At 43.3% G+C, this 17524-nt stretch overlaps 1 protein-coding gene across 2 annotated transcripts in view; it reads right to left on the reverse strand.

Annotated features, from left to right (window-relative positions):
* The window catches only part of SLC6A17 (solute carrier family 6 member 17), a 121454-nt gene that overhangs the window by 16446 nt on the left and 87484 nt on the right, over window positions 1-17524 (reverse strand). For both annotated transcript variants that reach the window (XM_075335742.1, XM_075335741.1), the window contains exons 9-10: window positions 7599-7791; window positions 1069-1228 (exon numbers count right to left, since the gene is read on the reverse strand). In XM_075335742.1, the coding sequence (XP_075191857.1) occupies window positions 1069-1228; window positions 7599-7791 (353 nt within the window). The remainder of the gene's footprint in view (window positions 1-1068; window positions 1229-7598; window positions 7792-17524) is intronic.

The following is a 17524-nucleotide window of genomic DNA, read 5'->3' on the forward strand; positions in this document are numbered from 1 at the left end:
GGGGCTGAGAAGTTCGAAGGGCATTGTCAAGCCCCAAAGTTGGCAATCCTTTCTCTACATTCAAAATATATTTGTGTTTTGGCTGACTTGCCTTATTAAAGGATGTATGTAGCCCTGATTGACAGATAAGTAGCCATGCACCAAAACAAATGACCTGTCAATCAGCCATGGGAGGGTTCTGCTAGTAGGAAATACAGAATGATGCTGAGAAGCTAGAAGTGCATTGTCACGCCCCAATGCATTCCAGGGACAATTTCAAAGCGTAATTTTTTGTTTCTGGAGCAGTACTTCAGAGTCATACAGGGATTGTCTGATTTATCTTTTACAGAGCTACACAATCATATTAATGGTTTTGGGGAGAAGGAGTAAAAGTTTTTGACAAGTTCCTTTTAAGGCTGGGTTCACATAACCTGTAATCATGCATTAGAATGGATCTTGAAGAGATCCGTTGGGAGAAACGTTCTGCAAACGCAACATTTTTGTCTGTTGTTTTACAACTGATGTCTGCCGGATGCGTCTTTTTAACATTGGAGTCAATGGAGAACGGATCCGTTAACTGATTGCTATATGGCCATCTGTTTTTCTTACATTTGTAACAGATCCATATTTTTCTTAAACTATCCGTTTCAAATGGAAGATAAATAGCAATGCATTAACTGGTCTGTCCTCCCTAGACTCCAATGTTACAAAAAAAAAAACGGCTCAGAGACATTATTTTGTCAACACATCTCTGCAGGATCCGTTCTAATGGATGATTACAGGACATGGACCTCAGCCTAAAATAGGTCATTAATATCTTAGTCCTGGACTATCCCTTTGATTAAAATTTTATGCCACAATGGGGAAGTAGATTTTAGCAATGATTTTTAGCTTTCATGTTGGAGCCAGATTATACATAAAGCATATACAGTGCTAATTAAAAAAAAAACAAAACATTTTTTTTCTGCTTTGTTGCTTTTTTATGTGTGTTCTGCAGGTCAGAAAGAACCTACTTGAAGATAGAAGGTTCGGTATGGAAGAATGGGGGGATGGGGGCGTCTGACAAACATGAAGAGGAAGGATTCTTACTTCTTTGTGCCATACACCCAAGCTACAGCAATGTTTTCCAGGATGACCACAATGGTGAGTGGTAGTGTGGCGGAGTAATCATCAAACATGGTGACGAAATAATTTCCGGAGCGCTGAACAAAGATCAAGCCCAGCAGGAAGGCAATAATGCAACAGCTGACTACAAGTAGTAGCAGAAAGAAAAAATTATACAGTGAAATGATGTTCATGGGGCATGAATGTAACAGTATCAACATGCAAGTCATACATGCAACCCACAGCGGATCGGGACAGTTCAGCTGGCCGCAGAACTTCCACATTCAGGATCCACATGGTTTTGCTGTAAAAGGTAAATCAATTGAGTCTGACATTCGTACTAAACATGCTAAGCCAAAGGTCTGCACTCCACAGACTGAAGCATAGAAATAATCCTCTAGACAGCGGAGAAGCTATGCCATGGCTAAATACTCCAGCAGATGGACTGAAATTCTGGATTGCATGGCTGTAAATATCCATTATTAATAATGTGCATCAGGAGTCATAAATGGTAATGGTTCTGTCCCTCCTTGTAGACATATATACATTGTATGGTCTGGGTGGTGAACATGCTTATATGGCAGTCACACAGGCATTGTCTAAAGAGGAAACTTTACACATATCTGTATGACATAAGGTACAGTAGGTGTTCATCACCTCCCAGTTGTACTGGTTCATCTCTACTGGTTGTCTAGTGTTGTCATTGTTAATACGAGTCTGCATAGCTGTAATTCTACCACACTGGGAAGGGTTAAAAAAATCTAGAAAAGAATACATCAACACAATATTTTATATTGTCAAAGTATATTTAAGTGCCTAAGGACAAAACATTACCATTTACAATAGGAGCAAATATACAGTGTCGCCTGGGCCACTAAATTCCTATAAATCAGGTGTATTAACCTAAACATTCATATTCAACATGATATCTATTACTGAGATTATAAGCATTTAAAAATTCCAACAGAACCTTATTTTCCCTTTTAGCAAATCAGAAACATCTATTAAAATTTGCTATTTGAAATTGTATGGATCGGAAGCAATGTCTCCTAGGATGTAAACTTAAAGGGTTATTCCCATCTCCAAGATCCTATCCCCTATGTAGTAGGTGTAGTAATAATAATAATAATATTAGCAAATAACTCCAATTATAATTGTAGTATAGTTCTTCTGATTCACTGTATCGATTACCTCATGTGCAGGACCTTAGGTATCCATGGTTACGACCACAAGTAACTAACTAACTATACGTGTGGTCATAACCATGGATACCTAAGATCCTGCAATGCCCTGTACATGAGGAAAGCAATATAGTGAATCAGGAGAACTATACTACAATTATAATTGGAGTTATTTGCTAATATTATTTTTATTACAAATACCACATATTGGGATAGGATCTTGGAGAGGGGAATACCCCCTTTAAGGCTACATTCCCACAATGAATATTTAGTGGGCTTTTTTTGTTGCAGTATTACCTATATTGCACTATTAACTAAATGAGATTAGTTTTTTAATGTGTTTTTTTTGGTCAACGTGTTTTTGATGCTGCAGTTTTTGTCTCTTGTTAGTATGTCATGTTTTAAATAAAGCTGTTTTGAATTTGATAGTTCCTAATAGTTGGCTTTTGACAAGACTTTACTCGGTATTCGGTACATTATCCGAACATGAATAGTTACTATTTGCTCATCACTATTTATGAGATGTCCTATTAGACTTATTTCAAATTGTCATGTTTTCCTAAAAAAAACAACAACCAAGGATAAAAAGGTATGGTTTGGGGACGTCATGTTCGAATTACATGCGTTTTTCATGCGTTTCCAATATGGAAATTTACTAAAAACGCACGTGAGTCTTTTACCTACAGATTTTCTGCATCTAATACAAGTCTATGGGGAAATTCTGCACATAAAACTCAGGATACCCGCAGGAGAAATTCACATGTTGGGGATTTCATATGTACACAGCGGGACACTTTACACTGAGTAACAAATAAACACAGAAGGTATGAGATTTCTATAAATCCCATCCAATTTGCTAGAACCATAAAAAGTTGCGATTTTGAAAGAGTGAAGATATACAGCGTCAAAAACTCACCAAATACCCATTATGAGCACACAGCCTAAAGGAATTGATAGGCAACACGTTTTCAAAAAAAAAATTTAGGACATTTTTAGGGTATTCAGTACCAGTATAGGCAGAAAAAAGAGGATGTCCAGCTCTTCAGGCAAAGAATCACGTCTTTATTTCATCATGCAGACACAGAGAATGACATGACCAGCACTACGCGTTTCAGGTGAAAACACTCACCCTTAATCATGATCCTGATGTTCATGATTAAGGGTGAGTGTTTTCACCTGAAACGCGTAGTGCTGGTCATGTCATTCTCTGTGTCTGCATGATGAAATAAAGACGTGATTCTTTGCCTGAAGAGATGGACATCCTCTTTTTTCTGCATTTCATTGGGCTGTGGCAGTGCCTGTCCGTGCTCCAGGACGGAATCGGGATTGAGCTTTTATACGGTGAGCTGATTCATACAAATTGGATATTTACCAGTATAGGCACTCAGTATTTTTGCTGAGTTTTTGGAGTGGAAACTGAGCAAAAACTCAAATGTTTGAGGAGGATTTGGAGAGTTTCCGCTCAATTTCCGTTCCAAAAACACCTCAAAAGGCTCATTATAAACATAACACGGGTCAACAATAAAATTGCATTTGGTTTGTAATATACCAAATCATATTTATTTTTGCCTCCAGATTCCAAATATACCATCAGAAATGTTGTATCACGTAAGATTTTTTTTTTAGATATTGCAGATTTTTTAAATGTAATTTGTGTACTTGCTTTGTCACCACAATCCCTCTTTTGTTTTTTGTTTGAAATGATTGAATCACCGACTAAGCATGTGATAGTATTCATTTTTGTGTAATATCCAGTGTAAAAAGTTGCAAACAGTCACTAGAGGGCAGGTGTCCTATATGATTGATATTGCGTAATGTGATTTAGCGGGCTTCCGTGGTATTGCTCAATGAAATGGTATTGCGCAATGATATGTAAAGCTTGGGAATGAGTGAAATGTCTGAATGGTATATAAATGTGCAATCATGGAGTTCTGGTGTATTTATTAGCGTTGGTGAGACCCTTTTAACCTTTTCCTATTCAATAAAATTTCCTGTTCTGCTCATCGAAATCCTATTATAATAGGGCAAAAGCGTCAAAACAGAATTGTGCAATATGAATGAACTTTGTAAAATATATCAACAGGAAATCAATTTATTCACATGTGAATGATAAACAAGGCAGTGGCCCGACAAAGGAGTGTAACATAATTTTTGTAATGTTCCTCCCTAGGGGACTCAGGATAGGAAAAGGTTACAATTCTTGTCTAATTTAATTACAGCAAAATGGCAAATGCTCAACGTCATCGTTGTTGAGTAACCCATCCTGATAACTTCTGCTTTGTGTGTGGAAAGTTTACAACAAAAGCAAACAAAAACAAAATTGTGAAATATAAAGATCTTGAATGGCAGATTTGCTGTGATTTAAAAGTTGTTGCTCTGCTTTTAGGTTTACTAAATTCTGTAAGGAAATTGTATATTCCTGGAAAAGAAAATGTAAAATGTCAAATATATCCCACTGGTTGATCCAAGCAAAATAATTCTGCCGCCTCTACATATAAAGGTGGGATTGATCAGGAACTTTGTAAAAGCTCTTCATAAAGAGGGTCAGGCTTTCAATCATTTGGTTGCTATGTTTTCAAAATTAAGTGCAGCTAAGTTAAAGGAAGATATATTCATGGGACCTCAAATCAGGAAATTGCTAAAGAATTAAACGTTCGAGTCAAAACTAAAGAAGCATGAGTCATCTGCTTGGTCCTCCTTCAAAGCAGTTGTTGATGGCGTCTTGGGTAACAATAAAGATGATGACTATGTTTCCATAGTCAATGAGTTATTGAAAAACTACAAAGATATGGGCTGTAGACTATCATTGATATTTTATTTTTTACATTCGCACCTTGACTTTTTCCAGAAAACGTGGGTTCTGTTAGTGATGAACAAGGTGAGCGTTTTCACCTGGACATTCTTACCATGGAATAACGCTACCAAGGCCACTGGAATCCTGCAATGATGGGCGACTACTGCTGGATGTTGTGTAAGGAGACAGATGAGACCACATACAAAAGGAAAGTCTCATCAGCCCATTTTGCCCAAACAACATGACATTAGAATTTGAATTTTGATAGCAATTAAGCTGAAAGTGTATAATTTGTAAGTGCTATTGCTATTATTGTGACTTTGAGTCATCATTACGACTTTATGACATTGATAGTGTAGCTTCTAAGTAGGCCTAATAGTTTCTTATCGTCTTTCTAAAAATGCTGTGTATCTATTTAATGTGACGTGATAGAAAAAATCTGACTGAAATCAGGACCCCAAAATTAGTTAAAACCACCCATTTTCAAACCAGATACAAGAAAAATAACATTTTGGGTTGACCAGTGTAATCTTAGGCCGTGTGCCCATGGTGAGTTTTTTATGCTACGTATTTTCATGTAATTAAAAACGCAGCGTCTTACATTTACAGTAAGGTGGATGGAATTTATAGAAATCTCCTGCCCACGTGATTCATTTTTACTGAGAAACAGAGTTGTGGTGCGCTTTTCAAGGCTGCAACATGTCAATTTGTTGGGTATAAAAAGTTTTTGTAAAGCAAGTTTAAGAACGCTAGTCGTTCAAAACGTGTCTGGTTTTTATTGTATATTTACCACTTCCCTTGTTTTCAATTTTATTGTTTGTTCATTAAAATATCGCTTTTAATCAATATTGGATATATAATATAATATATTTAATCAAGTTGGATCTAGTTTTTCCTTTCAATTTCTGAGATGTGTGGAGTTTTAGGAGCACTGTTTCCCCATAGACATGTATTAGGAACAGCAGGCAAAAAATGCACATGCATTTTTAGTGTGTTTCCATACTGAAGACGCGTGTAATCCGCACTTGACTGTATCAATGAAGATTTGTCAAAGCCAAAGACCGGAAGTATCAAAAATAAAGCAGCCTAATTAATTTGGAACAGCACTAAAGAGACTTATGTGCATCCTTTATCTATGGATTTTTCGCATCTAATGCAAGTCTATGAGGAAAATCTGCAGAGAAAACTCAGCATAAAGGCAATACAAGTTGATATGTTGCGGATTTGAAATGCGCACCGCGGATCAGTTTTTGGTACATAACAAAGATCAGGTCACATCAGAACACAGAGAGTGGAAGTGGAAGCTCTCATCTATGTTTGAAGCCAAAGTTCAATTTATTTTTTTATCCGACTTTACAACACACTAAACCATCTTTATTTGGCTCCAATCTGTTTTCCTTATGATAAGGGTACGGTTCCACTTGCGCATAGCTTCCGAAAGCATCGGAAGCAATATGCTAATGACCCTCTGCTGCAACTGTCAGCCGAGGGTCATGCGACTGTGATGTGATCTTGTGATTGGGTCACAGCTGCGGAGAAGAGGGAAGGAACACTTTCTTCCCCTCTCCTCCCTGGCCTGCCTCCGTGTATATCACACTGCACTCGGATTACATGTGAGTACAGTGCGATGTTTCACACGCTCCTATAGACTGGTATGGGGTGTGTGAGCTGAGAGTCGCTGCTAAACACAGCATGCGGCGATTCACTTCTCAGGCCGATATGGCATGACAAATCAATCACAGATGGACACTGACTAATAGTTTTGCACTGGTGTGAGTGTAATCTGATGTTTTATCGCCTTGCACTCGTCCTTGCAAACTGCGAGTAGAACCGAGGCCTAAAGGGTGCTTTACACGCTGCAACATCACTAACGATATATCGTCGGGGTCACGTCATTAGTGACGCACATCCGGCGCCGTTGGTGACATCGCAGCGTGTGACACCAAGGAGTGACGATCAACGATCGCAAAAGCATCAAAAATCGTTGATTGTTGACACGTCGCTCCTTTTTATAATATCGTTGGTGGTGCATGCCGCTGGTTGTTCGTCGTTCCTGCAGCATCACACATCGCTATGTGTGACACCGCAGGAACGATGAACATCTCCTTACCTGCGTCCACCGGCAATGAGGAAGGAAGAAGGTGGGCGGCATGTTCCGGCCGCTCATCTCCGCCCCTCCTCTGCTATTGGGCGGCTGCTTAGTGACGCCGCAGTGACGTCGAACGCATCTCCCCCTTGAAGGAGGGATTGTTCGTCGGTCACAGTGAGGTTGCTGAAAAGGTATGTGCGTGTGACGCTGCCGTAGCAATAATGTTCGCTACGGCAGCGATTACCAAATGTCGCACGAACGACGGGGGCGGGTGCTATCGTGCACGACATCGCTAGCTATCGCTAGCGATGTTGCAGCGTGTACAGCACCCTTAAGCCCCATGCGCAGCTTGTATAATATTTGTACATCTGCAACAAGTTTTACATATTTTCCACACAATTAATGGAGGAGGTCTTTCTATGCACGGGTACAGTAAAAATAAGCCACTTACCAGTAAGGACTTCTTTTCGTACTTTAAATGTGTCAATAATAGGAGTAGTAATACCAGACATTGTGCCAATCATACTTCCCAGACCAAGATTAATCAACATAAAGAAAAACATGACGGACCAAAAAGGAGAAGCTGGGAAATGGGTCATTGCTTCAGTGAATGCAATAAATGCCAATCCGGTCCCTTGTACTGCCTGCAAACATATAAAAATCCAAAGTCACGTTACTCAAAGTGCACATTCCCTACTCTACTGACAAAATACATTCATTTATGAGTATACTGGAGTAATACTCGGTATTCGGTACATTATCCGAACATGAATAGTTACTATTTGCTCATCACTATTTATGAGATGTCCTATTAGACTTATTTCAAATTGTCATGTTTTCCTAAAAAAACAACAACCAAGGATAAAAAGGTATGGTTTGGGGACGTATTAAAGGGAATCTGTCCCCAGGGTTTTACTAATCCATCCAAGAGCAGTATGATGTAGGCATAGAGACCCTGATTCCAGTTACCATATTTTTCGGTTTATAAGATGCACCGGATTATAAGACGCACACCAGTTCAGAGCAAAGAAAGGTGGGAAAAAATGGGGTCGGTCTTATAATCCGGTGGTGTCTTACCAGAGGGGGCGGCAGTGATGGTAGAGCGAAGTCACAGGAGGCAGGGGCAGTGGGTGTACCAGAAACTGTCGGCTGTGCTGGTGTTGGGGCAGCTTTGCCGGCACTGCGGCAGCGGTGGCTGGGGCAGCTGTGCTGGTGCTGAGACAGCTATGCTGGGGCTCGAGCTGTGGCAGCGGCTGCAGGCAGTGGGGGCTTCAAAGAACTGGCGCCCGAAGTCAGCGCAGATTGAGCTCTTGGCTCAATGGCAAGCTGAGGTCTCATTCGTGCAAGCGCTACCCTCGGGCGCCATCCTCCAAGTGCCATTTTCCTTAATATCCTGGGAAAATCAATCTGCATGTGCAGATGAGAGATTAAGCCAAAAGCTCCATCTGCACAGGTGCCAACTCCGGGTGGCATCATTCGAAGTCCTCATCGCTCGCCCCACAGCACCAGCCCAGCCACCGTCCCAGCACCAGCTGCCGCAGAACCTGCACAGCCAACGCAGACTCCACACAGCTGCCGCAGATTTAATTAAAGAGGTTATACAAAAATATCCTATGAAACGTTTAGGAATTGCAATAATTTTTCTCCAAAGACTACTAATTTCAGGGGCTCAAAGGTAATTGGACAAATTAACTTTACTGTAAATAAAATGTTAATTTTTAATACTTTGTAGAGATTACTTTGCAGGCAATGACCGCCTGAAGTCTGGAATCCATGAACGTCACCATACACCATACAGTTTCATCCTTTGCAATGTTATGCCAGGCCTTTACTGCAGCTGATTTCAGTTAGTTGTTGCTGAGTCTTTTTACTTTAAGTTTTGCCTTAAATATACAGTATAAAATGCATGATAGATGGGGTTCAGATCTGGGCATTGACTCAGTCATTGCAGAATATCCCATTTTGTCTTAAAATACTCCTGGATTGCTTTTGCAGTAAGTTTTGGGTCATTGTCCGTCTATACTGTGAAGTACCGTCCAATCACCCTTACAGCATTTGGTTAACTCTGATCAGAAAGTAAAGCCCTGTACACTTCACAATTCATCTGCCTGCTTCTGTCTTCAGTCACATCATCAATAAACAATAGTGTCTCCACCATGTTACAGAGGATGTGGTGGGCTTTGCATCATGAGCTGTTCCAAGTCTTCTCCATACTTTCTCCTTCCCATCATTCTGGTACAGGTTGATCTTAGTTTTATCTGTCCAAACAATACCTTTCCAGAACTGGGCTGGCTTCCTTAGATATTTTTTGGCAAAATCGAATCTGGCCTTTCTATTTTTAAGGTTGATTAATAGTTTTCACCTTGTGGTGAACCCTCTGTATTTACTGTTATGAAGTTTTGTTCTTCACTTGAGTGGACGTTATGAAGGGGATTTTGTTCATGGAAGGGATGCTGCCATTATCCACCACTGTTCTCTTCCATGTGTGTCCATGCCTTTATGAGTTTCTAAGCTCACCAGTGTGCGTTTTTTATTTTTTGCAGAATGAACCAAATTGGTGATTTGGCCACTCCTAACATTCCTGCTATCTCTCTGATGGATTTTGTCTTTCTTTCAGCCTAATTATGGTCTGTTTTTCTTTCATTGAGGTCCTTTGACCGCATGTAGTGGGTTCACAGCATCAGTTTCCAAATGCAAATGCCAAACCTGGAATCAGCTCCAGACCGTTTACCTGCTTCATTGATGATGGATTCATAAGGGAATAGCCTATGCAGCTCACTAAAGAGCTTTTGAGATAATCGACCAATTACTTTTATTTCCTTGATAAAGAGGCAGCTACATTTTAAAGAGTTGTAATTTCTAAACCCTTAAGGCTGGTTTACACACAGCGACATCGCTATCGATGTCGCTGCCGATCGCACCCGCCCCCGTCGTTTGTGCGTCACAGGAAAATTGCTGCCCGTTGCGCACAATATCGCTATTACCCGTCACACGGATTTACCTTCCCAGCGACGTCGCTGTGGCCGGCAAACAGCCTCTTTTCTTAGGTGGCGATTGATGCGGCGTCACAGCGACGTCACACGGCAGGCGTCCAATAGAAGCGGAGGGGCGAAGAGCAGCTGCATGAAAGACACGCCCACCTCATTGCCGGAGGACGCAGGTACGGGGCTGTTCGTCGTTCCTGTTGTGTCACACGTAGCGATGTGTGCTGCCTCAGGAACGACGAACAACCTGCGTCCAGAACGAGCAACGATATTTTGAAAATGAACAACGTGTCAACGATCAACGATTAGGTGAGTATTTTTGATCGTTAGCGGTCACTCGTACGTTTCACATGCAACAACGTCGCTAACGAGGCCGGATGTGCGTCACGAATTCTGTGACCCCCAACGACATCTCGTTAGCGATGTCGTTGCATGTAAATGGGCCTTTACTCCAACTAGGAGGTGAATACCCATAAATTAAAGCTGGGAGTCTGCACTTTAAGCCCATATTGATTGCATAACTGTATGTTTTGGTAAAAAGCCAAAACATTTGTCCCTGTGCAAATATTTCTGGACTTAATTGTATCACTTACTGGGTTCTTTGCTGCAGTTGGATACAAACAGTGTTTTATTGGCTATAGATTTGCCTGTTCTATGAATGCTAAGCCCTGTATAACCCTGCCCTCACCACTGATTAGCTTTTTGTGTAAACTGTGCATAGGCAGAAAGCTGCCATTGAGTGGTGGAGGTGAGGTTACAGAGCTCTTGATTATGAAGGACTACATGGCAACAGGTTTACTAGTCCTCTTGTGATAATCTCATGCTAATAAGATAGTGATTTTATCAAACCTACTGTTCTGTCCCCACTTAAAGGCGATGGAAGGTGCGTAGTTGTGAGAGGTTGTGAGAGTCTTACCTTCGTTTTTCCTATAGGTAGGGCAGACAGGACCAGAGCGCTCCAGAGTGAAACATGCACATGCTGAGATGAAACAATGGTGGTTTATTTTTTCCAAAGGTTAGGACATGCAGAGTGCAGTAATCCAAGTACTTGGCATTGTAATTCTCCAGCGATGCTTGCCTCTGAAGCTACTACGTGGTCAGAAGACTTTGCTCCTAGTAGCTCCAATAAGGGATGTTGCTCTCACAAAACTCTGGCTGGAATGAACAAGCCAGGAAGTGATGCAAGAGGGTCATCAGACACTCCCATGGGCTGGACAAAAGAAACAGAGGAGCCGAAAGGTCTGACCAGTAGATGGCAGCAGAGACAAGCATGAAAAACATTAAATAACAGTTTTAATTAAGACTAATAGAAACAGCACACTCCCCGTCTGAAATTCACTTTGGGGATTTCACTATTGAGTCCATAATACAACCTGAAAGGAAAGGCATGTTAAATGCAAAAACAAGCTCAATTGAGTCCAAAACAAGAAGGATGGCTCAAAGTTCAGGTCCGGTAGCGTTCATCCTGTAGGGACGCTCTCTATGGCCAAAAGCAGAACAAGTTCGTGGATTGGCCTTGCAAAGGTCTTCGTCTTACCTTTCCTGATGACCTTTAGCTCCACCTTCTGAACATTGCCGTCCTGTCTAGGCAGTATCCTAGTAATTAGTCCCATAGGCCAGTCAGTCCTTTCTGTGGTCTGATCTTTCATGAGGACTAGGTCTCCTTCCTTGAGGTTAGGCTTGGGATGTCGCCACTTCTTTCTTCCTTGAAGAATGGTGAGGTATTCCTTCCTCCATCGGTTACAGAAGTAGTCAGCCAAGTATTGAACCCGTTTCCAGTGTTTTTGATAAGTGTTCGCGTGGGTGAACTCTCCGCTGGGCATTACCGGGTTGTCAGTTTTTTGGGTAATAAGAATAGTAGGAGTCAATATGGTTGGTGTTTCTGGATCCATGGTCACCGGCACAAGGGGTCTTGAATTGATAATGGCTGAGACTTCAGCTAAAAGAGTGACTAGAGTCTCATGTGTGAGTCTTGAGGAATTGACGTCCATTAGCATGGAGTTCAAGATGTTGCGTGAAATCCCGATCATCCTCTCCCAGGAGCCTCCCATGTGAGAACTGTGAGGGGGATTGAAGATCCAGGTGCAACCTTTCCCTGCCAGCTGATCTTGGATAGGTTTGGTGTCGATGTTCAGTTCTCTACATGCACCGACGAAGTTGCTTCCACGGTCAGACCTCAGCTGTTTCACTGGTCCTTTGATGGCAAGGAACCTTCTCAAGGCGTTGATTAGGCTGGAGGTATCCATGGACTCTAACACCTCAATGTGAACGGCTCGAACACTCATGCAGGTGAATAACACAGCCCACCGCTTGCTGTTTGCTTGGCGTCCGCGAGTTCTGCGTGTGGACACCATCCATGGTCCGATAACGTCTAGGCCCACGTAGGTGAAAGGTGGCTCTGTAGAAAGTCTGTCTGTAGGCAAGTCAGCCATTTGCTGGTACAGTTGTTTTCCTCTCGCTTTACGACAGTGCACACAATCATGTAGTATTTGTGCTACACGTCTCTTCATTCCAACAATCCACAGGCCTGCAGACCGTAAAGCACCTTCTGTAATTTGCCTGCCTTGGTGTTCAGTCTTTTCATGGTGGTGTCGGATCAGCAAGACTGTAACATGGTGTTTGTTGGGAATGATGAGAGGATTTTGTTCTGCAACTCCAAGATGAGCCTGGTTCAAACGACCGCCAACTCTCAGTAAGCCGAAACTGTCGATGACTGGGTTTAAATTGGCGAGAGGACTTCTTAATGGAATCTGCTGTTTGTTGTATAAGCACTTCCATTCTATGGCGAATTCACTCTGTTGGAGGTGGCGTATTATGAGGGACTCGCTATGGGAGATGTCCTCAGCAGAAAGGGCTTTGTGGCAGACATGCCAGCGATGACAGTATTTGTTTTTAAGGTCAGTACGACAGCATCTGGCGATATTCACTAACCTAGCGACAGTCCTGACGAGCCTCATCAAGCTGGAGAAACGTTCAAAACGTTGGCAACCGAGGTTGGAAGTTTTTTCTGCACTGGTGGCCAGGGTATTGACTTCAGCTCGGACATCTGGATCGTTGTCTGGATCTAGGATGCTGAAGGCTTCCTGGACACCCTCTTCTGACTGTCTCAGCAGGAACTCTGGACCTGTAAGCCAAGAAGAGTTAGCAAAAGAACTTATAGACATAGGTCTAGTTGCGTGATCTGCTGGATTCAGTTCAGATGGTACAGGTTCTGCTAGGTTGTTGCAGACTTCCTTGTCCATAAAGGCGACGCTGTGTTCTCTCATTTCAGGCTTGCTGTTCATGGAACGCTGAAGAGAGTTACACCTAGTCTGAGCTTATCTCGGTTGTTTGAGGGTCTTACCCTGGTAGATCGGAAGGGTAATGGAGACACCCAGTGGTTGCTTTTGTCTTTAGAAAACTCACAGTCCATTATTCCGATGAATTCTCTGTCCTCTACTGACAAGGCTACTTTATCGTCGTCCTTGGTTGTGTGAAAGACTGATCTTCCCGAATTGTCGATATGCAGAGAAGAAGCGATGTCAGGTAGCTGTATTGTGTCTGGAGACTTCTCTTTCACTCCATAGTGATGAGGACATGGCTTTAAGCAGGTTGTGCGCCCATCTCCATGCACATAAGTCTTGAAGGAATCAATTTCTTATCGATCAACGTACACATTGCCTATGACTACCCATCCCAAGTCCAGTCTCTGGGTGTATGGTGCATAGTCAGGCCCATTACACTGCTGTCGCACCTTGTGTACCCTTAGATTGTCTCTGCCGAGCAGGAGTAGAATCTCTGCGTTATTGTTCAGAGGTGGGATAACACTAGCGAGGTGTCTTAGGTGTGGTTGATGAAATGCAGCTTCTGGGGTAGGAATTTCATTCCTGTGGCTGGGTATTTGGTCACATTCAACAAGCGTTGGTAGAGGTATTTCAGTCTTCCCATTGATAGGAGAAGCAATGAATCCCTGGGCTCTTCTGCCGCTAGTCTCTATGCGACCCGAGCAGGTGTTCAAGGTGTAGGGTTCTGATGGTCCATTAATTCCGAAGGCTTCAAAGAATTTGGTTCCTGCTAGGGACCGGTTGCTTTGGTCGTCTATGATGGCATACACTTTCATTGCCTTTTCTAGATGTCCCTCGGGATAAACCTTGATGAGGCATATTCGGGCACAACATTTCTGTGTTTGGCCCTCTCCACATACCTCTGAGCATGAGCAGGAGACTGCTGTGGTGGTGTCAGTCTGATTCTTGGGCTCCCCGCCATGACTTGGAGTGGGAGTGGTGGTGACTGCAGCCGGTGTGTCTCTAGCTAGCTGGGTTGGGTGCATGGCTGAAACGTGTTTTTCACTATGACACTCCTCACACTTGACGATGTATTTACAGTCCTTGGCCATGTGCTCAAGTGATGCGCAGCATTTGAAACAAATCCCAAGCTCTGTGAGGACTTTCTTGCGCTCCTGTAGGGTTTTTGATCTAAACCCTCTGCACTTGTTCAGTGAATGCGGTTTTTTATGGATGGGACATTCTTGATTGAAAGACTTATCTCGTGATGAGATGGTGTTCTGTTTATCTGTGCGTGCTACAGGTGGTGGTAGCTCAGTCTTCCTAACACTCACAGTGTTCTTAATGTCTCTGCGTTTGTGTATGGCACCTTCATACCTTGATGATGATGTTGCAGCTGCCGAAGTGTTGAACTCTAGGAAGTCGAGGCTGGGGTCGTTCCTCATCTGGGCCTGCTCGTCGATGAACTTGCAGAACTGCATAAATGGGGGAAAGGTGACGTCATGCATTCTTTTGTACCTTGAGACTGACGTTGCCCATTTCTCCTGCAGACTGTATGGCAGCTTCACCACGATTGGGTTCACTCCATGGGCTGTATCCAGGTAGCACAGCCCAGACAGACGAGGATCTCTTTTGGCGAGCTCCAGCTCCATGAGCAGATCACTTAGGTCTTGAAGCTTGTGGACTTCTTTAAGGTTGATCTTTGGGATGTCCTGCAGTCTCTTGAATAGGGCTTTCTCTATTGCTTCTGCGCTGCCAAAGGTGCGTTCCAGTCTCTGCCATGCAGCAGCGAGACCTGCTTCTGCTTGTCCCACAAAGACTGTTCTGAGGCTCTTGATACGGTTTGTAGAGCCTGGGCCCAACCACTTGATCAGGAGGTCGAGCTCCTGTTCTGCAGTGAAGTTGAGATTGGCGATGGCTGCCTTGAAAGTTGCTTTCCAGGCCCTGTAGCTCTCTGCACGATCATCAAATTTCGTGAGACTAGTGTTGATTAGCTCTCTGCTCACCATGAACCTGGCAAACTCAGACATATCTGATTTCTCACCACTTGTTGCCACGACGACTCGTGATGCCCCTGGGGCGTATGGGCTGCCTGGCGTGAATGGATGAGATGTTCCCGGGTAAAATGACGTTGCTGCAGGGTTGAGCTGTGGTTTAGCCTCTGTAGATTCTGATGACCGCTGCTTGAGCTGTGGAAGTGGGTCAGGAAACACTTGGTTGCCATCTTGCCGTGGTGACTGTGTTTGAGAGGGCACCTCTTGGTGACTGTTATTAATTTGCTCGGGTGCTTTAGGTGGCACTGGCACTGGTAGAGGTAAGTTGGAGGTTTCGGTGTTGTCGGCTTGGACGGTACTGCAAACTGGGGTTGCTACAGGTAACTGATTCAGTACATAGTCTCTTGTGCGATCAACTGGATTGTCTGCTTCCAGTGGTGGCGAGTCAGCTGGATCAGGACCTTGGATCAATGCTTGCTCAAGTAGTCTCACTTTAGCTAGCGCAACTTACTCTTCCATCTGTGACCGAAGAATCTTTATCCGAGCCTCCGCTTCTGCCCTTGTGGCTTCTGCTTTAGCGGCTTCTGCTTTTGCAAGGGCTTCTGCTTCTGTCCTTTTGGCTTCTGCTTCTGCCCTTTTGGCTTCTTTCTCTACTTCTCTTTCTGTGAAGGAACGTCTCACCTTGGATTCCTCTGCTCTTATGTGGGTCTCTAGTATCCTGTCGCTCAGGGCTGAGCTTCTTGAGGATGATGACCCGGATGACCGAGAGGAACGTCTAGATGAGGTTGATCGGTGTGATCTGGTTTCTTGCTGGTGAGAGATACGGTGTTCGGCCTTGTCTATGGCATCTTGCACCTTGGCATCTCTTTCCTTGTCTACCTCTTCTGCCTTGCTCAGGTCTGAAAGAGCTTCATCAATTTTAGAGTCTTTTAGAAAGGTAATGTACCTTGTTGACAGTCTCTTGTATCTTTCATGAGCTGTGTTCAGCCGTTCCAGAGCGGCTTGTAAGCATGTGGCATCACCTGATGAGGATTCAAGTCTTGACATGTAATAGGTGACTCGTTCCCACTGTTCTTCCAGGTGTTCACATGACTCATCTTTCATAGTGTGATAGTTTTCAGTGACTTTTATCGTGGGTTTGGAAGAGCGCTTCGGTCGGACAACTTGGTCTGCTGAAAGTGTGGGCTCTGCCTCCTGGGCTTCATAATGGACAGTATCAGGTTGTATTTGCTCTGTTTCAGCAGTGGGGGACTGTCCAAGGTCTTTTTCGGCCATTTTGATTTAAGGTGTACTGTCTCTTTAAGAAACTTGACTTTTGAATAGGGGTCCAAAAATCATTGTGCAGCTCTGCAAGGACTCCTTGATGAGATTCCCAAGGTGTCTTTAGCAAAACTTGGGGTTCGCAGTCCAGCAATGTGCAGTAATGAGGTATAATGTACTGCAAGTCTATAGAAGGAGTATAGCAAGAGAGAAACAGCAGGTGCATAAACTGTCCCTTTACAATGCAAGCAGAGGTGACACAGGACGTGGCAGATGGGAGAGCTTCCCCTTAGGCTTGTCCAGGCATGCACTGTGCAGGCAGACTAGTGCACAAGGCTTGTTGCTAGGCAGATTACATGGGAAGTTACAGGGTTCTTAGGGATCTGTAGCCGGGGTATTGAGCTCTTAAGCAGTCTTCTGACTGTTCTGTCCCCACTTAAAGGCAATGGAAGGTGCGTAGTTGTGAGAAGTTGTGAGAGTCTTACCTTCGTTTTTCCTATAGGTAGGGCAGACAGGACCAGAGCGCTCCAGAGTGAAACATGCACATGCTGAGATGAAACAATGGTGGTTTATTTTTTCCAAAGGTTAGGACATGCAGAGTGCAGTAATCCAAGTACTTGGCATTGTAATTCTCCAGCGATGCTTGCCTCTGAAGCTACTACGTGGTCAGAAGACTTTGCTCCTAGTAGCTCCAATAAGGGATGTTGCTCTCACAAAACTCTGGCTGGAATGAACAAGCCAGGAAGTGATGCAAGAGGGTCATCAGACACTCCCATGGGCTGGGCAAAAGAAACAGAGGAGCCGAAAGGTCTGACCAGTAGATGGCAGCAGAGACAAGCATGAAAAACATTAAATAACAGTTTTAACTAAGACAAA

Source organism: Anomaloglossus baeobatrachus, chromosome 2 (assembly GCF_048569485.1).
Source record: "Anomaloglossus baeobatrachus isolate aAnoBae1 chromosome 2, aAnoBae1.hap1, whole genome shotgun sequence".
Taxonomy (NCBI): domain Eukaryota; kingdom Metazoa; phylum Chordata; class Amphibia; order Anura; family Aromobatidae; genus Anomaloglossus; species Anomaloglossus baeobatrachus.